Source organism: Monodon monoceros, unplaced genomic scaffold (genome assembly GCF_005190385.1).
Source record: "Monodon monoceros isolate NGI ecotype Baffin Bay Population unplaced genomic scaffold, NGI_Narwhal_1 Super_Scaffold_14, whole genome shotgun sequence".
Lineage (NCBI taxonomy): Eukaryota > Metazoa > Chordata > Mammalia > Artiodactyla > Monodontidae > Monodon > Monodon monoceros.
Window position 1 is genome coordinate 30,299,307 of NW_021703770.1, and position 24,246 is coordinate 30,323,552.

Below are 24,246 nucleotides of genomic sequence, written 5' to 3' on the forward strand. Positions count from 1 at the left end.
CCGCGAGCCAGGGCGTTCGGCCCGGGGGGCCGGGGCGCCGGCCCCCCAAAAGAGGGGGAAAAAAAAAAAAAAGGCCCCCGCAACAAAAAAAAAAAAAAAAAAAAAAAAAAAAGAAATAAATATGCTCAATATTTGTTAAATGTTGTTGGTGTACATATCTTTGTATATATTCAACACAATAGGTAACCAGAATCAAAGGGATGTATATACCTTAGATTCCTTAAAACCTATTTTTGGAAAGTACCAATCTTTACATTATTTTCATATTTCCTATTATCTTAAATTAGTAATAAACTTATTTCATTATATAACATGTAGTAACACAACTTTCTGGAATATCTATGACTATCCCAACAGAAAATTAAGCTAATATTTCACTTGTTTATGCAAAATTTGATTTATTCTGATTCCACCGAGTACTTTTTCCAAGTGGAACGTGAAATATCAGGATATACACTTACACTTGACACTATATTTTAATAATTGAAATATATAATCGTGAGTGAAATCCAGAGAATTATTTCAAATGTGTTGCTAAGTTCTATGTCCTTGAAAGGATACTATTATTTTTAAAGCAAACAGGTCACTCTTTAGGAAATATACCTTAAAAAAAATCTCTTTAGTGAAAACGTTGTTTGAAGATTATAATCAATGTTTTAAATTTTACTTATATTTTTCTTTCCATATTCATCAATAATATGAATTATATGATTTCCATAGTGTGAAATGAATATTGTTTAATAAGTGAAACATGACAAGAACCACAGTAGAAGGTAGAAATTTACTGAAATGTTCCACCACAGTTAAGAGGAGGGGAAAGCTATCATATTTTAAACTTTGATAACACAGTAGAAGGTCAAGATAGGCTCCTGCTCCCACAGTTGGGTAAGAAAATCTCTTACTAGGTGAGAACTAAGATTATTGCTGAGAAAATTGAAAGCAGCAATGCCCAAGTCTCATATATAATACCCAGCTTCATAGCAGGTTCTTTAAGGGACTGAGATATAAAACTTGCCAACTTCCACCTAAATTCTTAGTGAGTTTTAATTTTAAGGTAAGAACTTATAATTAATTTTGAATAGTAGCAACTGAGGCATGGGAAATAATAGATAACCATTTGCAAGGCATAAAATATTTAAGTGTTTACCTGGGTTTCTGAATTTGGGGTCTATATTTCAATGTAAATAGTTTCCTTTGTGATCCTACTTATTTACTTTATTTTACCTTACGTATTTCAAAATATTATTCTAAAAAGGGTAAACAGCTTTTACAAGACTGACAAAATCAAGCCATGTACAAGTTAGGAAACACTGACCTGTATATTTAAATCTTTCTTAGGTAAATAATTTGGTTGTCTTTTAAAAGTGACTTAATATCTGTCAGAATTCTATTCTTAAATAGTTTACATTTTCTGATACATATGTTTATAATAGTTCAGAGTTTGTATGTGCCATTTACCTGGATAGATACAGATTATATCTCTGCTTATTTAGTGGCTGCTATTCCAAACTGCAAGCATTTGCAGAGGATACTCCACAAATAGAGCTAATTCATATTTTTTTAAACCACAGAATTTATTTTCTTACAGCTCTGGAGCCTGGAAGTTCCAGATCAAGTAGTTGGCAGGGTTGGTTTCTCCTGAAACTTCTCTCCTCGGCTGGTACATGGCTGTCTTCTCCCTGTGTCTTCACAACATCTTTTTTTTTTTTTTTTTAACATCTTTACTGGAGTATAATTGCTTTACAATGGTGTGTTACTTTCCGCTTTATAACAAAGTGAATCAGCTATACATATACATATATCTCCATATCTCCTCCCTCTTGCGTCTCCCTCCCACCCTCCGAATCCCAGCCCTATAGGTGGTCACAAAGCACTGAGCTGATCTCCCTGTGCTATGCAGCTGCTTCCCACTAGCTATCTATTTTACATTTGGTAGTGTATATATGTCCATGTCACTCTCTCACTTTGTCCCAGTTTACCCTTCCCCCTCCCCGTGTCCTCAAGTCCATTCTCTATGTCTGTGTCTTTATTCCTGCCCTGCCCCTAGGTTCTTCAGAACCATTTTTTTTTCTTTTTAGATTCCATATATATGTGTTAGCATACGGTATTTGTTTCTCTCTTTCTGACTTACTTCACTCTGTATGACAGACTCTAGGTCCATCCACCTCACTACAAATAACTCAATTTAGTTTCTCTTTATGGCTGAGTAATACTCCATTGTATATATGTGCCACATCTTCTTTATCCATTCACCTGTCAATGGACACTTAGGTTGCTTCCATGTCCTGGCTATTGTAAATAGAGCTGCAATAAACATTGTGGTACATGACTCTTTTTGAATTATATTGACTGACACTATTGAAACAAGACCCAGTATTGTAACAACCCAGCTTTAAAAGCATATGATAGTACATGCAGATTTGATGAGGATTTCTAAGGGAAAAATCATTTTATAATCATCAAGTGAAGTTGTACGTTTTTAATCATTTTTCCTCTCGTATAGTCGCCTTTGAAAGATTTAATTTCCAGGTATCTGGCACAGCTTCCTACTTATTTCATCACCTTTGCTGCTTACTTCTCCTAGTCTCAAAGTACATGGGAGTTACGCAGTGTAACAGAAAAGAATAGGCCAGTGAGCATTTTCTTTCACTTATATACAACCATTGCAATGATACAACTCCAGATCAACATAAGCTCAGTGTAGACTATCTCTCTAAATACAATAGAAGAATACTAAAAAAATGAAAAACAAACATCACAGTGCTTCAAAGTATTATTCAGTTATCAATGAAAATTGTCCTAGAATGTAACTCAGACTTTAGAGTCTATGTTAAATCAGACAGGCTTATTTTGCATTTATACTGTAAAGATAAGTAAATGTAATAGGGTTTTTTTAAAAATAGACTTGTAAAAAGTAAAGCTACTTAGGAATTACTATTTTTTCTTTTTTATAAAGAAATTATTTCTTTATAAAGCTGAAATCTTAAAAATAAATTTGGACGTATCTCTGAAGGACAAGAAGTATAATCTCATGTTTGGGGCAAGAAATGACTTCCCTACATCTATATTATGTAATATAGTAAGCTGATTAACAGCAGCAGCATTATGCTTTTGATAAAACACCTTCAATGTTTAGAGATTTTCTGAGCATTAGCTGCATAATTGAAGAAATAAATATATTACAGAATTTTAAAATGAGATATTTTAGGGTAATTAATATAAAATATGTTATATATTTGTATAACATATCAAGTAATTTAAAGCAATTATATGATTCAACTCTATAATTTTCATGCTCATCATATTGTGCAAGGTACAGTTTAACTTTTTAAAAACTCTATATTATTTTAGCATTGCTTCCAAAGTTAAGAGAATTGCAAGTACACAAAATACCATGGTAATAAGTACATATTCAGAAATACTCATTTACCATGTGTATGAAGAGTAATATTTTATTATTTTGGAGGAAGATAGATTAATTTTCCTTGGGCATGATAGCATTTTTTTTTTTACAGAACATTTCTGTTCAGTTAAACATTAAATTCTGTATGTTAGTTAAAAGTAAATGATTTTATTCAAAAATAACAGCAATATCTAGGGTCAGCCAAGTTAATAACAATCTAACATGTGAAAATGGTAATAATACACATATTGATGAGAGAAAACAAACACTTTTAATGTAGAAAAACATGTTACTATTTCTCTAACCCTATTTTATCAACAAAAAGAGAAGTAAAGTGTTCCCTTATCTATAGAAGTATTTTCTAAAAAATAGTCAATGTTGGAAACAGCAAGAAGAAAAGATTACCCCAATTTTGTCCAGAACAATAAAGATATATTGTATTAGTAGACATGTACACACAGAAACATGTAAAATATAAATATCTTGAGGATATTTTGAGTATTTTATTAGTAGTTATAGCAGCTATAGTAGTTATAATTCTCAATGTTATTTCATTTTTACTTCAAAAATAGCAGAAACAAAACAAATAAGCAAGATTATTTACTCAGCAACTACAGCAAATTAATACATCTTTAAAATATGTTTTTTGGGGGCTTCCCTGGTGGCACAGTGGTTGAGAGTCCGCCTGCCGACGCAGGGGACACGGGTCCGTACCCCGGCCCGGGAAGATCCCACATGCCGTGGAGCGGCTGGGCCCGTGAGCCATGGCCACTGAGCCTGCGCGTCCGGAGCCTGTGCTCCGCAATGGGAGGGGCCACAACAGTGAGCGGCCCGCGTATCGCAAAAAAAAAAATATATATATATATGTTTTTTCAAAATCCTGAGAGATGATATAATTATCACCTTCTATCTATAAAATTCTTATTTTACTAAATAGTTTCCATTTTCAGTGGATGTTGAAGTATAATACCATTTTGTTAACTGTAAGAAATTCAAGTTATCTCACTAAAGCACTGATAGTATGTTTTCCCTTCCCAGGTTCTCAAAGATTCCATAAAATAACAAACATCTTAAAGATGTATCTCTAAAGAACCAAATTATGCATTGCTATTGTATGACATGAGTAAATGTGATTAGGTATATTCCTCACTCTAGAATATCTGAGTGCCATGTTCAAAAGTTTCATTGGTCAACTTTGAACAATTCACTAGCATTTCTTTTGTTTGCTAGTTTTACATGGATAGTGGAAACTCCTCATATACACTGCTGCCTGCTGCCCCTAGCTGTTACTTCATAATGTCAGTTCAAATCACATAGAGGTAGTAGTCAGAGGACTGATTAATCCCCTCCTAAATACACATACATACACACAGAACAAAAGGTATGCACATTTTCAGGCACAAACGCTATCTGCCTCAGTCACTAATGATGACATGATGTCTAACAGTCAAAATTACTAGAAACACCAAAAAGCAAGAAAGATAAGGCCCACTGTCAAGAGACAAAGCAATCAACAGAGTCAGACTCAGCTAGGACACATGTTGGGACTATCAGGAAGGGAATTTAAAATATTATATGATTTGCATGTTAAAGACTATCTTAGAAAGGATGGACAATATCTCCTGCATGAAAAGCTGAAGAAATATCAGCAGATAGACGGCAACCGTAAAAAAGAGTCAAATGGGAGGCCGGAGGTGAAGAAGGACGCCATGTGCTGTGCGGTCCTGGGCCTGGCACACAGTGGGTGGGATGAAGACGACTTCCGAGTAGCACTTGGAGGACACAGTGAAGAATCCATCCATTGATGGAGCCCTGGTCACAGATTCACAGGGACTTAACCTGGGCTGCCGTGGGACCCGGTCTGATGAGCAGGCTTGGGTGATATCTGTTCTAGCCCAGCAAGCAGCTAAGCTAACCTCTGACCCCACTGATATTCCTGTGTTGTGTCTAGAATCAGACAATGGGAACATCATGATCCAGAAACACAAAGGCATCACAGTGGCATTGCACAAAATGGCCTTCTGACGTCTCATGTCAGTTCTCCAGAAGCCTGTGATAGGGACTACAGTCTACCTATGTTAATTATCTTAAAGAGTTATTAGAGTTTCAATAGTTAGGTCATTCATTTAATATGCATTGGACATTTTTCTATTAATTTTAGAGTAAGCACTTTTTGACATTGTATGGACTGACCTATCAAAATGTTAGTAAGAAAAGATCTTGTTTTGAAGCAACAGGTCTAGATCACTTTGTATATAGAATTTTGTTATGGTTAATAAATCTGGTTGGAGGGGAGAAAAAGAGTCAAATGGAAATACTAGAAATAACAGAAAGTAGAATGTGGTAAAATGTTAGAAAATTAGCTTGGAGTCAGTTTATAGAGATCTTAAACATCTAGTTAAGAGGTTAAGACAGGGTTTAATTTTCAATGAGAGTGACCAAAGAGTTCTGAACAAAGGTACTTTTTAAGTAATGAATTAAGAAGATGACTTCAGCAGTAGTGTATGGAATGAATTAGAGTAGGAAAAGGCTGATGTGTAGTAAAAGTTTGGAAACAGAAGAAGGTATCGATGACAAACATAAATCACAATGTACAAAATATACAATATACAGAATTATACAAACAGAATTTTAAGGTTAGAAGGAATCTCAGAAATTGTATAATTCAATCTCTCTCATTTTAGAAATAAGCAAACTAAGGCTCACAGAAACTTGGTCAAAGTCACACAATTAGATATTTTTTGAGCTGGAATTTGAATTGTGCTTTCTTGGTTCTAAAGCCTGTTAACTCTTTGACCAGGGATTTTTTTTTTTTTTCCTCTATATAACGTTTGGCAAATCACCATATGAATTAAATGAAAGACATGAATAAACCAAGGAAAGAGCCTGAAATTCCCAGCCTCCAAAATGAAAGGATGATCTATTAACAGAAATAGAAGAATTCTTGGGAAGAACGAGAGTAACTTCAGGTTTGGACTTAAATTTGTGAAGCGTTGCAAGAATATTCTTGTACAGATGTCAGTCAGATAATCAAACAGTTTGAGAAGTCACTGTATTATATTAATATTCCACTATTCATTAGAGAGGCTAAAAAGAGAAGTGGTTAATAATGGCAGATGCAAGGACATAACAAGGATAAATATGTGTAAAAAGATACAGCAAAAAAAAAAGCAAAAAAAAAAAAAAAAAAAGATACAGCAAATAAGAACCATGGAGAAAATCATTTAAAATAAAGTGCTGGAAGCAGAGGTCAGACTGCAGAGGGTTAAAGCTTAGGAGCTGATGAAGGAGTGGAGAAAGCATATGTAAAAATACATAGTCAAGAAACATGACCTAAGTAAGAGAGAGAAATTGATCATTCTCAAGGGAGCTTGAAGGTGTGGCAGAATAGAAAGAAGGTATTATTAAGGAGATTTCAACAGTCCTCCGTAACAACAATTTGAGGAAAAACAAATTAGAAAAGTAAGAGAGATTGAAATGCAAGAGAAACAAGAAATAATGAATGGAGGAAAATTCCAGAGAAATTAAGAAAGCGTACAGTCAGAAACACAAATAGATTACTTGTGATGGAGAAGAAAATGCTTCTAAGAGGAAAGGAGGTTTGTAACAATGCAAAGAAATTAAGGCAAAAAGGGGAGGGGTAGCTCAGGCAGTGTGAATTACTTAGATTTGATCCCATTCACTAAGGGCTTTCAGTATACTTCTCAGATAGGGCATCTACAGGAAAACATTCTACATTCCACACAGGAATCTCATCCTCCTGTGACTCCACTAGTTTTGTCAGAAACCTTTCTCTAATTAGGGTCCTAGTCATGTCCCCAAATACCTTAAGAAAAGACCATTCACTGCCTCTCTTCAAACGCTATGGCATCCCTCAGCACTACTCCAGCCTCAGGTCAGACCTTTCCCAGAACCAACTCAGTTCTGGCACCAAACAACTTCCAATTCTGGCACCAAAACAACTTAGGATAAATTTAGGATAGTTGAGGTATATCACTTCCATTTAAGCATCTTATCTCTGTAAATCTTAGTATCAAGTAAAGGGCAAGCCCAATTGCCCCCTGATATCTTCTCTCTAAATTCTTCATTTCTTGTACTCTCTTCTGTACCATTTTAATCTTCTCTGATTCTCTTAGCTATATTTTCAAGAATCCTTATCCACTGTTAACTAACTTCCTTACGTCATCAACCATTCTGCAGAATGGTTTCTGCATATCCCTACCTTAAATAACATTTGGCTCAGCTCTGCAGGCTCTCCTTCCAGTGTAACTCTCACCTGCAGAAGCTACTTATTCTTTCACATTTCAAAGTCCATGGATTTAGGAGAGATTTGTTCCCTAGAGACACTCTGGCCATTACTCTCCCACTGTAATGTCTATTAAGCATGCCCCTTGGCTATAAGATCCATTATTAATTCAGGTTGCTAATATCTATCCAACTTCCAATCACTATCCCTTAGTCATTGATAATTTGAGGAATTGGGTGTCAGCCGTCTTCTTTACCGTAATTCCTATGGTAATGCCAGGAGATTTCAATGCACATGCAGAAAACTGTTCAATAATCTTGAACCACAACTCTTGGATCTTCAAGACTTCAATAATTGTCACTTTTTTCCTGCATCAGCGCTCCCTCCTAGGGAAACACTGTGGATCTTAGAATCCAATGAAACTATTTAAACTCAGAAATATTAAACTCCAATATCTCAAACTGATAACAATCATTATTTCTGTCAGGTGTTTTATAATCTCACTCCCAACTTACTTGATCTCCATTTGATACTTTTTGTTCCTTGGTCCAACCAATTCCTGCCAGTATATAGCACCCTCTTTGCTTTTCTTCCATCCTTCTCATCCTAGACTCTGTGACTGATCATCTGAACCCCTCCTATAAAAACACTCAGATTCCCTTTTATACCAAATCTTCCAAACATTCATCAAAACCCTAAAATTGGTTCAATGCCATAATCTGATTCTTCAACATCTAGGCAACTGGGTATTGCTTAAGCAAAGCATACATTCATACAGGTTGGCACATTACAAATTCATGGTGTCCAACATTTGCCGTGGTTGCATCACCAAAAATCTTTTTACTTATATTTAATCAGTCCCCATCAGTTTTTACTCAACAACTATTTAAACTTTCTCATTTTCAATCAAACATCGTATTCAACCTCTGGGAATCCTCAGGAATTTGTCTCAAAAACAATCATGTAATCTCAATCACAGCAACAACAAAATTGAGGTTATCAAACAAAATTACCTTCAATTTAACATCCTTTAAAAACTTACTTAGTTCCAACTCTCTCATCTATTTTCCTCCTGTCTCAACGGTAAATAAGAGCTTCTTTATGTTTACAAACTCCACCTGTGTGGATAGCCCTACCTACTGCTCTAGGACCTTTCTTCCAGTCATCTTCTTTTTTTCCTGTGTTTTCAACCTATCTTTTTTTCCTAAAGCATTCTTTCCTCCAAGCCTATCAACACAGGGTATATTTCTTATTCTAAAAGAAAGAAACCTACTCTGGTATCACATACCCCTATCTAATACTTCTCCTCCACACTCTTTTGGTGTATTTATTTTCTTATCCCCCAGTCATGCCTCAGGCCACTGAATTCTGCCTTTCTTCCCTCACTACCCTTCCAAAATCATCAGTGGAAGTCACCAATGACTTCTCCCTTGACAAATCAATGGGCATTTTTCATTTATTATTTTTATTGCTGGCATTATTTCTTCCTTCTTAAAACTCTCTAATTTTTTAGCTCTATTCTTCTTACTTTTCTCATTCTTCCTTCACTATGTCCTTCAGAAATTTCTCTTCCTTCGTCTACCACTTAAATGTTAATGTTTCCCATGGCAGAGGAAAACTCCTTGGCTCTCATTTCATGGGTAGTCTTTCTGGTTGATTTCATTTTCATTTTGTGGCTACTCCCCACTAGTAGTAAATTTACTCGCAAATTGCTCTACATAGACTAAACTACTTCTTTAAGCTTGAAAATTATTTATTTTACTCCTCGCTAGAGGTTTCCTCTTAGCCCTCTCAATAATTCCAAAACTGAACTTGTCTCTCACCGAAACTGATTCCTCTCCTAACAATTCCCCCCATCTTTGCTAAGGTACCACAGGCACCCAGTTACCCAAGCTGTAAGACTAGGAGCGTTTCTTGACTCTTGGTTCCCCCTCAACATCCAAATCCCATTGTTTACCAAGTATTATTGATTTTAATTGATTAACTCTCATCTTCTATCTCTCCATCCACTACCTTACTTAGTTCGGGCCCTCAAAGAGTTTCTGCTCTCCTAGAACAAGGCAAATACTTCGGTATGTGCTTTTCTTTTCCATGTCCTTTTCTCTCAAATCAACCACCCACAGAGTCTCTAGAGTAATTATTCTAGAGTGAATAAATGTATTATAGCCATCCCCAAACTAAAACTCTTCAAAGTACCTCTATCACATACAGTCTTAGACCTAAGTTCCTTAACAGAGTATACAAGATTATTCATAATCGGGACCATCTCTATCATTCCAGATTCATTTATTGCTATTCCCTGCCTTGTGGCTAATGCTCCAACAGCACTAAAACACGGTGTTTATTACTTTAGTAACTTTGCTCATATATTTCTTGAAAATTCCACCAACATCCTACCTTACCTCCCCCTAAATAATTCTAATTCTTCCTTTAAGATATAGCCTAGTTGTCATCTCCTCCATCACATTTTTATGTAAAAGTTGCCACGTTGTCCACCAGCAATGTCAGTGATTCCTTAATATGCTATGTATAGCTTTAAGTAAAGATAATTACTAGGAGGAAAAGTAGGGTTGGGGGTAAATTTTAAAATATAAAAGATATATTTATTGAAATAAATGATATGTCTTAAAGGGAAATCAATAAAAGGTAACCTGATATCCATTCTAAATATGTTTGTTTAAATGTTGAAATGTGTTTTAAAATACACAATGATCAGAGGTAATTTTGCCCTGGTCAGCATAACCTGTTCAGAAGAAAAAAAAAGTTTTGATTCTTAATATTAGTTAAATATTTGTTTCCTGAAGTAATATAAAAGAAGTTTAGCAAACATTATTTAAGCTTCTCTTCATCTGTTCCAAAGAGAAAGCACTCATAATATTTCATTTTACAAACATGAAACAGAGAGACCAATTGTTCTGATTCTTCACATATTGGAGATGCCATGTTGAGTTTACTACATTTATTCCATTCAGAAAATTCCAGATTTCATACAGCCAAACTATGGTCTACTTGGAACTATTAACATATATTTATTCACAGAAAAGGAATTCCCAGACCATGATAGTTAATGCCACTTTGAAATCTAGACCAGGAAACTGGATACTTAGAAAGTTGGTGCCAATTTCTTTTTATTCTTTCCACAATCCTCAATAAAGAGGTCACTTTTCCTTTAAATGTTCAGTTATTTTTTCTCAAGTAGGTAGTTAGGGAGAACTTGGGTGATTTAGATAAAAAACCATTTGGCAAGAGACAGAGATTGATCCACATTTGGACTTTGTCAAATAGGTAAAAGCAGAACAATGTAGCAAGGGAACTGAGGATATTTCTGCGAATGGATTCAACCTCTGGATATGTAAGTAAGTAAAGAAAAGTGGAGACTAATTGGGAAAGGTAAATGGGTAAAGAGAGTGGAGTTGTCTATTGAGATAAAAGAACCAGTGAGTTAAAAGTAACTCAATGAAAGAATAAGAAGGAACCATGTGTAGTTCTTGTCCAAGAGTGAAGTATTTTGCATTAATTGTAAATGGAAAGTAACCTTTAAAAATTATATAAAATATTAAACTTTTTTTAAAAATTAAAAAGATTTCAAAGGTAGAACAATTTCAAGTGACGATAATATTCAGAGCATGGCCATGGGAGTGACTGAGTGAAGTAGAACTGGGGGTAAAGTTCACTACCTCCAATTTGAGATGGTCAAGGAAGTGAGTGGGTGCTGAATAGATCATTCAGGTGAATGCTAACAGCACTCAGGCTCATGGCAGAAATTGTGATAAAGAGGAAAACTAAAGCCACATGCATAAAATAGCATAACCAAGAGGTCAACAGATGATATCAATGTGTAAGGGAAATGGGTGATTGTGTTCAGTTGTATTACCTACAAAGGTTCAGGGGTTAAACAAGAAGCATGGAATGTTACGGTAATAAAGAAGAAGGGATAGGTGACTAGAAGAGTTTTTACATTTTCAACAATCCCCAGAATCTCATAGTGGATTTAAGTGGTAGTCAGAGGGACTGAGTAACTCAGAAAGTTAGCAGAGTGAAATAAATGATCAAAGTCACTTTAAAAAAAAATTTAAAAAAAAAAGGAAGGAAATATTAAGCTGAATGTTCAGTACAGCATTTACTACTTCTTTGGAAGAGGCATACGAATACAATAGGCAAGGAGCCTATAGGTAGATGCAAGGAGTATAACCAACCATATATTCTGGTTCTTGGTTCGGGTAGTAGATTCATAAATGCTTATTTTATTACTATGCTTCGTAACATGCACACATTCTTTTGTATGTGTCAAAGTAATAACGATAAAAGATAATATTTTTAAAAGCAACTAAAGACTGCATTCTCACAAAATCTATCCAACTTTTCCGGCGTAGGTATACACTAGACTCACAGATTTGAATTATTTAAGTGACAGCAAATCTTATAGTAAGTTATTTGATAACTTGTTTTCTAAAACTGATTTTTCTAACCTTGTATTACTTTAATATAAACATCAAAGATATTGTGTTTCCTGAATATAAACTAAATTATGGCACAAAAGACAATTCAGAAATCTCTCTATCAAAATAGGCCAGCTAGGCTGAGACTGAGAATTTGAGTAAGTATATGAAATTGATAACCAACCTAGAGCTGATAAAGAACTGGTTCTATCTATGTTGGGTTACTGAAAGAATAAATGATATGAAGCAGATAAGCTACTTATGGATAATTAAGAAAAATACAGAGTATAAAAAACTAATGTGGTTCATGATCTTAATTTATATTTAACTGGAAAGATACCAGTGTAAGAAGAATAAGCCTATAATCAGTAATGTCTCATTCACGCCACCCACCTTAAGAAAGGTCTTGCCCGATTATAAGGATTATAAAACTGTTTTTTGCCCAATTATAAATTATAAAACTGCTTTTCACATTTCTGTAAGATAAATGTATGATCACTGCAACCAAAAAATAGTCTGAATGTAATATACAGCAATAATAAAAATAAAAGTCATTAACAACAACAAAGTAAAAATTATTTAGTATTGAAGCAAAATAACAGAAAAAGAGACTGAGAAATGTAAAAGAAAATAAAATATAGCAATAACCACTATCATATAATAAACTGGAAGGCACTAAATTTCAATTACATTTACTGAAAGACATCACAAAATTTGAATTATTAGGAATTTATTATTGATGATATCTCTATGTTTCCTTCCACATTTGTCTAAATGAATTCAATCCTTAGGAATTTACCCATTAGTTTCAATTATTTTTTTCTAAGCTCTTTCATTATCAACTCTTAATTAACTAAACTAATAGGATAAAAGTGGTCACACATAACCCAAATCACTTTGAAACCATAGTCAGAGTGAGTACAGCACATAATTCCGTATCTATACAGCTGAATCCACAACCACATTATTATTGCCGTTTTCTCTGCCTACCGGGCCTAAAAATGTTGTCACTGAACTGGCTCAAATCCCTAAAGCTACGTTTAGCCTTGAGAAACTGCAAGCTTTACAGACCTTCTTTCCCCACTCGATTTCCTTCTAGGATTAACTAGAAAGCTAATCTTCCTTTCTGTTAAATGCCAGGTAATTTATATTTCCCTTCAGTACAAGGAGAATGGTGGTAGACTAGAAATACTGGGTCTGGGTAGACAGACCCAGTATTCTCCAGGGATCTGGGTTCATCTACTATAACCAACGAGTAGATCACAGCCACCTTTGACAAGGTAACCATAAACCTGAGTTTACCCTCATAAACCTCAGCCCAACCTAAGCACTTTCAAGGACTGACTGCGGAGGGAGGTGGGGGAAGTGGGTTGTTAAGATATGTACCAATCAACTAGTGTTACCTAAATATCTAATTATCAACTAGTGCTGCAGAGGAAGGTGAGCTGTCAAATGCAATTAATTTTTAATAATACTGTTATTCTACTTTTGTACGTAATAAGAGTCAAATGTAATTTCTGGTGAGTTAAACTTTTAGAATCATCAAAGAGATGATCCTAGCCCATTAAGGGAAGCTATATTTTTGACATCCTAACACAATTAAAGTGTTTATATATGCTTTATTTTCTACTATTTTATAAGGATAATACTTCTATGTTTCATCAATAACCATATATGAATATATAAAAAACAAAAATAGAAGTGAGTTATATCATATCAATAGATAGGCACATGCAATTCTACGAACAGACTCAATTGTAAGAAAAATATACCTGCCATCCCTGTGATGATGTTCAATGGTCTGACTGTATCTGGAGCGAGGTAGAGTAAGAAAATGACTGCAAGCATGGTAGAAACAAGAATATAAATGAGACTCAGGAAAGAAATGAGAAAGTACATTTTAATTTTTAAAAGTGAGATTCAAAAAAGATAAGCAGATAGTAAGCAAAGCAAATGAAAACTGTTACTGGAAAGCTTGCTCCTTCCTCCCAATGTCCATTGTAATATGGCAGTGCTAAAGGTTAAAATATGCTAAATATTCTAAAACAAAACACAAGAAAATGTAACAAATTGAGATTAAACAAATAATATTTCAAAATAAAATCTTATCAATTATCACTCAAACATCTTTAGCACCATCTATAAAATGTTATACAATACAGATGCTTTCTCATTTTTTAGGAGGAAAGGTAGAAAGAGAAAAATAATAAAATAACCAGAAAGCTTAAGAGGAAAATAATAAAAGAGGTAATTTCTAATACTTATCACACTTAGGAGATTTTATAAGGTAGCTATTTCTTTTTTAATCATTACTAATTAAAAGTAACTAAAAGGGTTTATAAAATTCCATTTAGAAAAGAGCAAACTGATTCAAATTCCTTTAATTGAATACTAATTTTATTTTGTAAATGTATCAGATGCTATCCATTTTCCATTCACTATGTTTATTATATATTTATTACATGCTATTGGCTCTGCTACACTTCATGCCTCATGACTACCATAAGCCATCAAAGTAGCACATTGACCTCTTTACCCTTCTGTAGCTGATTCTCTTCTTTCTATAGCACTGATCTAAAATTTTTCTATTTTTTTAAGTCTTTCATGTCAAAACACTTAATTTTGGCAGATGATCATTATGTTTCAGTAAAAAATGGAAACCAATCTTGGTCTCTCTCAACACCTCTAAATATAGAGTACATATATATTTATATCTCCACTTGTCCTCTTTTGCAGCAAATGAAGAGGCAATTCCTCTACTTGTAATCCTACTTCCCACATGACCTTGCTTCATTCATTTTTGTCTCATGCCTTCCCTTCCACAACTGCACTTAATCCTAAAAATAAAACTTCACTAACCTTGCCTTCCTCTGACTTTTTTTCATCATAAAACATCTTAGACATATCTACAATTCTTGCTACCACTTTCTCACTTCTCATGCTTAAAGCTTACTGTGATTTGATTTCTGTCTCTATCATTCTCTTGAAGCTGTGAATATTATCTGTGAAATTCTAAAAAGTCCTTTAATTTCCTCTTGATCTTCATCACACTCCACTTATCTATGGTTTTAGACAATGATTTTCAACCTCTATTTCTTGACACTCTCTTGGTTTCTGAAACACTATTCTCTCTGGCTATTAGAAATTTAGAATGGATAACCAACAAGGCCCTATTGTATAGTCCAGGGAACTATATTCAATATCCTGTGATAAACCATAATGGAAAAGAATATTTAAAAATGTCTATATGTGTATAACTGAGTCATTTTGCTGCACAGCAGAGATTGGCATGACATTGTAAATCAACTATACTTCAATGAAAAAAAAATAGTGTTTATATAACACTTAACTATGTGCCACATACTCCATTAAAGCTTTGTCTAGGTCTCATTTGCTTCCCGTAACAACTCTTTGAGATAGGGTCTAGTATTCCCACAGACAGAGAAACTAGGCTGTGAGTGCTTGCGCACAGCCGTAAAGTAAGTAGCAGGACTGGTTTCAAACTCAGGGCTTTCTTCAGCCAAAATTCAGGCTCTTAACATGTACTCATTGGTCCGGTCTCTGCCTATTAAGTGCTTCTTTATCCATTTCACTTACTGATTCCCTTTCTTTTTATTCCTCAGAGACAGTGGTTTCCCAAGATTTGTTCCTCGACCTTCTTTATACTCCAACACCTTCTTTCTGGATAATATTGTTTGTTTTTATAGTGTAAATTCTCACTTTGGTTTCGCCTTGATTTGTCTTTGGGTTTCACATTTCCAGGGGCTTTCTGGGATCTCCACATAGCTGCTTGAGTGTCATGTAGGCATTTTAGAAAAACACATGTTAATTGTGAGACAAGCAAGACATTGGCCTATTTGGACATCTGGTGCTACATTTGTGAAATAAGGGGGCTGGAGCAGTAGTATTCCAACTTTCTTTTTGAGCGGAAGACCAGTTGTTTTTCAAACAAAATTTTATGTAAAACCTATATTTAGGAATTCAAAACTCAAAATGGCACTGCTACAGAGGGAGGAAGAAGCCTAGACCCTACCCATTTGGCTTCATCCTTACCTACAACAGCAATTCTTCACGTACCTCTTTAGAATATAGTACCCTATAATCTCTAAAGGCCCTTCTAGTTTCATATATAACTCTTTAATCCCCCTTTGGAATTTAATATAATACTTTAGCTATTCCTTTTCTTTTAATTACACTTTCAACTAAGGATTTAAATATTTACTTAATAAACCAAGCTTTAAAAATCTCAAAATTTAACTCCTCCATTTTCCTTATTTTCCACATTCAATTGATTTACAAACATTGCTCATTCTAATGCCTAAATAACTCAGATTTATTCCTTCTTTTCCTTTTCTTCTGCCACTACCTTAAATCAGGCTTACCATGTCCACTTTAATAACCTTCTATTAGGTCTCCTTTCCTTCAGAATCCAACCCTCTCCTGGTCCACTCTGTCTATGGAAGTATATTTACAAAGTATGCTTCTGATCATGTAGGCACATTGCTCCAAATCCTTCAGTGGCTTCCCATATCAAAAAACAAGTATATATTCTTTAAAATGGTACACCAACTAAGTTGTAAGCTACATTCAATCTTCATCTCCTATTACTTCCCCTTTCCCATATCACAACTTTTTATCTAGGTACAACAGACTACCTAAGATTCTCTAAGTATATCCCATACTCTCCTGACTTCCACACTGTTCATGCTCATCACTCATCCAAGAATGCCCATCATACTCCGTCTCCACTTCATTGCCTTTCAAAATTCTTCTCATTTTTAAAGTCCAACTTCTCTTTGAAGGTCTTTCCAATAGATCCAAGCAAGTAATTTTCTCTCTAATCTGTTCCAACACTACTATGCTTAGGCCTCCCAGTCTTCTACATTTTATAACTAGTTGGTATATTGTATAATTAGTTGGTATGAATTACTTAGTATAATCAGTTGGATCATCTGTTTATCTAGACCAGGAGGAAGCCTATTTTAAATCTTTGTGCATAATGCCTGACCCACTCAATAAATATATTTTGGGTTGAACTAAAAAGTATAACACAATTACACTGTTTTCATGGTCAACCTACTGTCCAAAGAGAGCAGTTGTTCACATAATCATAGAAACATTCTAGAACTGTAAACAAAAAATTACAAACCTATGTAGTATAAGAAAATAGGGAAAATGGTATCAAAAAGAGACTTTCTTGGCTTTACAAAGAGGAGAAAGAAAATCCAGCAGTAGTGATGTTGGGATTTACTGCATTAAAAAGGAATCAACTGTCTCTGAAAATTACTTAAGAGTAACAAAAATGTGTAAAATTCAAAGCTTGTTAAAATTTTCATATTCATAGAACATATATATCATCATCCAATTTCTAATATTTTCCTTGGGGATGTTTATAATTAATTTTGTCTCTATAACACAAAAGAAAACATTGTACAGGAATCACCTTCATCAAGCAACAGTTTGTTTTATTTCCCTTTTTGTGATGATTAATTTTATGTGTCAACTTAATTGGCCAAGGGGTGTCCACATTAAACATTATTTCTGGGTATGTATGTGAAGGTGTCTCAGGATGAGATTCTCATTTGAATCAGTGGTATCAGTAGATTTCCCTCTTCATTGTGGGTGGACATCAGGCAATCTGGTGAGAGCTTGAGTAGAACAAAAGTAAGAAGAAGGAGGAATTTTTCCCTTTTTTCCTGCCTCATTTTTGAGCTAGACATCTCATAACTCTCTGGCCCTCTGACTGAGATTTATACCATCAGCTCTCAGGTTCTCTGGCTTTTGGACTTGGTCTGAATTATACCACCATTTCATGGGTCTCCACCTTGCAGACAGCAGATGGTAGAACTTTTCAGCCTCCATATTCGTGTGAGCCAATTCCTCATAATAAATCCCTCTCTCTCTATCCAACCTACTAGTTCTGTTTCTCTGGAGAACCCTGACTATATACTTTTCTATAGATATGTTATACCTCTTAACCTAATCTGGTCATGATCCCCCCTTGAGATGGAGTGAAAAGTATAAAGACGCATCTATGAATATTACACAAATTAACCATACTGTTTTAGTAAGCCCCCTAAAATCCACTTAAGATACAGAAGTCCTTTGCTGCATCCAATTAGTACAACTTAAAAACATTTTATTTATGCTTCTCTATTAAAGCATGCTTACTTTTCTCCCCAAATTAACAGATATTATAAAATCTAAGCAATACTCATGAATATACATAATGAGTTAAAGCTGTTATATTACAAAATGCATTTAATCCAATTTGTTTGAAATTTTAAAAAAAATTGAGCAGAGCTGTAATTCACTGTAAAAGAATAAAATAGAAAACTTAAAAAAGTGACTAAATTTTAAAAAGAGAAAAAAATGAAGTAACAGATTCTCAAATCATGAGAAAAAAATATCACTATTCAAAGAACTGAACAAGATTACTGATCCAATTTCCTGACACACTCTGATTCTTACTAAGAAATATAATCTTTGAAGACAAAACAAAATTATATTTTTAATGAATTATCCTTCTATATATTTCATTAGCCTGAATGTTACCTTTTAGGACTAGCAGATACATAAAAAGGACTGCAAAAGGAGATAAAAATCTTATTCTTAAGTAACCTGTTGATTTTGAAAGCTAAGTTTCCAACAATCTCAACCTAATTCCAAACTTTCTGCTCTGTCTTTGATATTGTTACTGTTTTGCTACCTTATAGTTCCTAAAATATACTATGATTTAAATAAGCTAAAATATATTCCTGAAATATAATGAATAAAAAGTTGTATTGTTTTTGTACGATGAATTCTCTCTTTTCATTTACTTTCTCTATATTTTCAAACTTTCAGAGATGTATTTCTCTCATAGTTTATAACTGAAAGGACCACAGAAAGACTATAAATAGTTATAGGTATGTTTGGCACTTTCTGGTAGCTGGTTGCCTGATAAAGAGTAGAGAAATAGCATGTGTGTGAGGTATTTCAGAGATCCATATAACAGGGCATTTTTCTTTTTAGAATATAACTGCATTCATTGAATGCATAGAAGAAAAAAGTTTATGAAGTAATATATCTTCTGCCAGTGTTATCTTTTTTTTCTTATTATGCTAAAAGTATACTCTATGGAATTAAATGCAACCAATATATTTCGGTCTCTAGGATAGACACAAAAATGTGTACTGTAAGGTATCTCTGACATGTTACAGAAATAGTATCTAGTACTCCACACTTATTCTAATAGTAAATTAACTCCTATAAACAAATAAGCTCTTGAAATATTTCTAATACTAAAGTCACATGGTTTGCCCCAGAAAAATGATGTTCCTTGTTGTAGTAGTTACCAGGATTTACCAGAGAAACAATGATACAAAAAGTATGGGTGATGAAAAGGAAGATGAAAGATGTCCATTACAATTAATCATTTTTGGTTAATATCCTTGTATCCAAGTTTCTGAATTACTTGTAATGAACCTACTTTCTTTTCAAAACATAATAGGAATTTGACTCATGAAAATAAAGTGAGATGTGCAAAGATCCAATCAAAATTTTATATATAATTTTTTTTATGTTACCTATAAGAAAAGGATATTGTTACACCCTTAAGTTTAACCAGGTACTACAAATTAATGTCAAATAGCATCATTTCTCACCCAATATAGCCAATGTAAAAGCCATTATCTTCGTTCACACTTTCCAATATGTTCCCAAGTCCTGCATCCTTCGTACTGGGTCTTTCTGATGTACATGTGTATTCTGCCTCTGTGTCTTTGCTTTTGTTCTTGCCTGAATAAACATGCCCATCTTTTCAAGGTACAACTCATGTCCTATATTCTCTACAAACGTCTTTAAAAAACACCTGAATTGACTGAGTTCTCTGCTTAATTGATAAGCACATTAAAATGTAAATTATTTGTAAGCCAAAAATCCTTTTAAAATGTTAAGAGTAAGGCACCTTTTTGAGTACCATGCAACTGGAGGCACTATGTTACTTAATCTACCCAACAACCCTATAAAGTTGGTACTAATATTCTAATTTTATAGATAAGGAAATCAAGTGTTAACGAGATTGGTTTTCACAAAGATACACAGCTAGCAAGTGGCAAAAAGCTTAAATTCAAACCGAATGCCATTTGGTTCCAAATCCTATGAAAAAAGTACATTCCATGAAATACTATTAAGGTCAGTGTGTCAATTCTTACTGACAAGAAAGGTTAATGCACCACTCAAAATACCTAAATTTTACCTACTCTCTCAAAGGAAATTCTCTTTTAGGCTTTTTAATCAACAGTATTATTGATTGACTCTATAAAATGCTGTTCATGAAAGTTCACCGTAAGAGGTCTAAAGTATTCTTACCTTCTAAATAGTACATAAAAATTACAATGCTTTCACATGCATTCTATTATAGAAAATTTTTTAGAATATTAGGATAAAACAGAAATTAAGAACCCATTGTTTAATAATGTGATAGACTACCTACATGAATAATACTGTATTTTTATTTTTGATTCTTCATGTTAATGAATAATGATTACAAAAATAACTCAAAATTAATATATTAGAAATGGCTTTACAGTCCTATTTAAATGAAATTCTATTTTACTTATTTCAAAAAGGATTTGAAACAGCTCACAATTAAGAGCAATTATGATCTGGTAATGTACAACACAAAAGTAATGAAACCACATGGATCATCTTTCCCCAAAACTTCTGAATTACTTGAACATTTTTGCTAAACTAAAAGATTCATAAAGTAAACAAGAAAATATGACATTTCAATTATGACTAATTCAACTATTAACTAATACCAAGGATTTAATAGCATTTTTCTGGTCACTAACCTTAGGGCTATATGTCTTAAAATATAGATAAAATATTATGCATCTGATATGATAGTGACTATTTTTGTTTGTAAGTATAATTCTAGAGGTTAATTTTATTCTATTCTTCTCTGCAAAATTTAGACCATACCGTATTATCTTCAGAGAAAATATCAAGTCCATTTTATATAAACTTGGAAGGTTTAAAGCCATTTCAGACTTTTCTCCCTCATCATTTGCTTAACAAACCTTCAATGAACAAGGAGTTTATGAATCATTACATAAATAATTTCCAAAAATTACTTAAGTTCTGTTAGGTATCAAAAAACTCATTTATCCACCTAATATGACTCCTTCCTAATCACACTAACATATTCACTATTATTGTACTTGATAAGCATCAATTTCTATAGGTAGCATGCCTATAATTACCCCTAAAGACACAGACCACTATGAAAAAGTCAAATAAATGAAAAAGAAATAAAACACTACATTAACTTTCATTCAACACTAAGAAAGATATTAATTTAATAATTTCTTATTTCTTCTTAGATCTCAGACACAAAAGCCAACACTTGTTTGACACTATTAAAGACTAAGATATTCCCTATCTTTTCTTTTGGAAAAGTGTACTCCAACACAATGAAATTATAAGCATGAACTGAGTATAACCCTAGATTTAGATAAAACAATTATATATATAAATATTGACAGCAAATTTTCATATCAATTGATTGAAAACCCCCAAGTGTTTTTACTAAAATTAGTTTAGGATGCATACAAAGAGACTTCTGAGTTCCCGTGTTATTTCATCATAATATTCTCTGATTAGTAATTTAAGCTTTCTATCCTAATCCTTATCTTAAATCCTTTTAATAGTTTTGGGGAAATATCATAGCATTTTCTATTTTATATGTAACCAAACCATGAATTAGAGGGTTAACCAATTTGCTTAACTTAAAAAAATTAGTAGTAATTAACGTATGTATTGAAACATAGCATATTACTTCTAAGTATATCACATTTAATAGAGCAAATTCAGAGAAGTCTCTCAAGTACAGCAGCTGACAAGCATGATTCTTTAAGTTGCTTAAAAGGTTTACTGAAAGCCATGAGGAAAAACCTCTTCGTGAATCAGTTTTTGTGTCTGTTTCCTAAACAAACCAAACTTGTCTTAACACTTTTATATAAAAAAAGTCACACTTATTTCCCAGATGAATGTAAAAGACTTTAAATCTGTTGTCTCATCAAAGTATTTTTCTATATGATAATTGGTTATGATACGGTAAAAATAATAAAACATCTTGTTTTCCTCATGATTATCATTATAACCTCATGTGCAAATTCACTAACTTAACTGGTTTGATTTAACAAAGTACCAAAATTGAAAGAGCAAAATGAATTTTTTTTCTTACCAAACAAAAGGTTATTTTTGTTTCTTTAATTTTTTTTAATGATGTGGCAATCACAAGAATCAATGTAGGTATTGTAAAGGAAGCATATGGTTTTAGAAACTAAGATAAGAAATACCCAAGTTTAGGATGAAAATATTTTATGGTAATACCTTCTTCCTGAAGGCAGCAATTATAATAAGCTCTAATAGTATTTGATCATATTTACCTGTCTCTATCTGGAGAATAATGGTCATCCATGACACGATGTCTATCCATTCGGCTAATTGTATTATAATGTCCCGTAGTAGAGCGTGTCCCTCGAAGTCCCTGTTCCACATTCCGACTGAAATAGCAAGATCCATTAAATATCTTAATAGACCATAGTCACATATTATACTAAGAAACAAAGTTTATTAATAAAGATAGTAGAAAAAGACAAAAATCACTGTAATGTCAAGTCCAAGGTTTTTGTTTTGTTTTAACTAATAGGAGATTGCTGCTATAACAGAGGTATAACATAAAAGTAAGCTAATATCAATGGGGATGGAGATAAGGATTATCAAAACTATGAATGGATGACTCCCAGGTGTATAGTAGTGATAACGATATATGTAACACAGAAGGAGGAATAGATTTGTATGGTGAAAATGAGTTCAGCATGTTGCTTATAGACAATATATTGGTGGATGTTATTTTAGGGATATTAATTGCTATTTCTTTTAAAATCTAAACTGATGTCTTTAGAATTGATTAATGACTATTTTTTTAAGCTGCCATTCTTGGCCTGGATTGTCTACTTATATACTTCTTTTTCATGATGGAATAAAACTTTTACATAAGCTCCTGTTATTACGGGCTTTCTATTATGTGCAGGTGAATCTAATCTAAAACCCATGCCAATTTTCTATTGGCATGTTCAAATACTTTTTCCCTGGTAAAAGTCAAGTATTCTTTTTTTTTTTTTAACAAGAAAGGACTTAATTTATTAAAGCTACAAATTCAAAATCTCTCTCTCTCTTGCACTTTAAATTTCAGATTACAAATCTCATTACTCTACTGATAGGCCTACCACATTTAAACAATTACTTTTCAGAAGACTTTTAATAATTTTAGTCCCATTTACAAATTTAGTTAATTCAACATCTTCAAACATTTTAAACTATGTTAACTTAAAATATTAGATTTTCTCTTCAATTAATTGTCTAAATTAACACTTTTAAAGTCCTTAATATCCTTACAAGTTGTTAAATTTATAAATATAATAAACCTTTTCTCTTAAATAATCCAATACCATGTATAAAATTAAGATTACAATTTAAAATTCTAAGTCTAAAACTAACTCAATTACTCATTTAAAATAAGTGTTATAAGGCTGTCATTCTAAGAGTTCAAATTTCCTTAAACATTGCAAGTATATAAAATGTGAAATTATGCACATATTTCCTGTTAGGAAACACATTATTTCCATGGTTCTTACTCCATTAAGGCTTTCTGTACTTAACTGGACTGATCAGAGTTTTCCACTAAGCATAAGACCTGGAGTTGCAGATTTTCCAAGCAATTCTTCCTACTGCCCATGCATTCCTTTTTAGTCTTCTCATGATTGTTCTTAATTGTATAGCTCCATCAAATGTTCTTTTTTCCAATTTCTTAAATTATCAATATCTATATCATTCATGAGTATAATTAGCTGGGTCTAACTAGATCTGCTCAATATACATATGAGACTGGAAGTTGGATCTTCTTTATAACTATAACTATAAAATTATATATAGGTCATCTAAAGTTACAAAGTAGCCCATATTTCATCTTACTCTCATTATATAAGCTATTGATAGCAGGTATGTTTTTCCCTAAGTAACTTTTTTCTACAAGAATTTATTATCTTTGAAAATTTCCAATAATATTTTATGATAAATAGGCTTATAATATCTTCTTACAAATAAAA

At 33.1% G+C, this 24,246-nt stretch overlaps 1 protein-coding gene across 16 annotated transcripts in view; it reads right to left on the reverse strand.

Moving 5' to 3' along the window:
* The window catches only part of RIMS2 (regulating synaptic membrane exocytosis 2), a 649,263-nt gene that overhangs the window by 200,502 nt on the left and 424,515 nt on the right, over nucleotides 1–24,246 (reverse strand). For 9 of the 16 annotated variants that reach the window (XM_029222539.1, XM_029222547.1, XM_029222537.1 and 6 more), the window contains one exon: nucleotides 22,525–22,641. In XM_029222539.1, the coding sequence (XP_029078372.1) occupies nucleotides 22,525–22,641 (117 nt within the window). Of the gene's footprint in view, nucleotides 1–13,860; nucleotides 13,927–22,524; nucleotides 22,642–24,246 lie in introns of all 16 variants that reach the window. The other 7 variants (XM_029222538.1, XM_029222546.1, XM_029222532.1 and 4 more) reach the window with 1 other exon arrangement.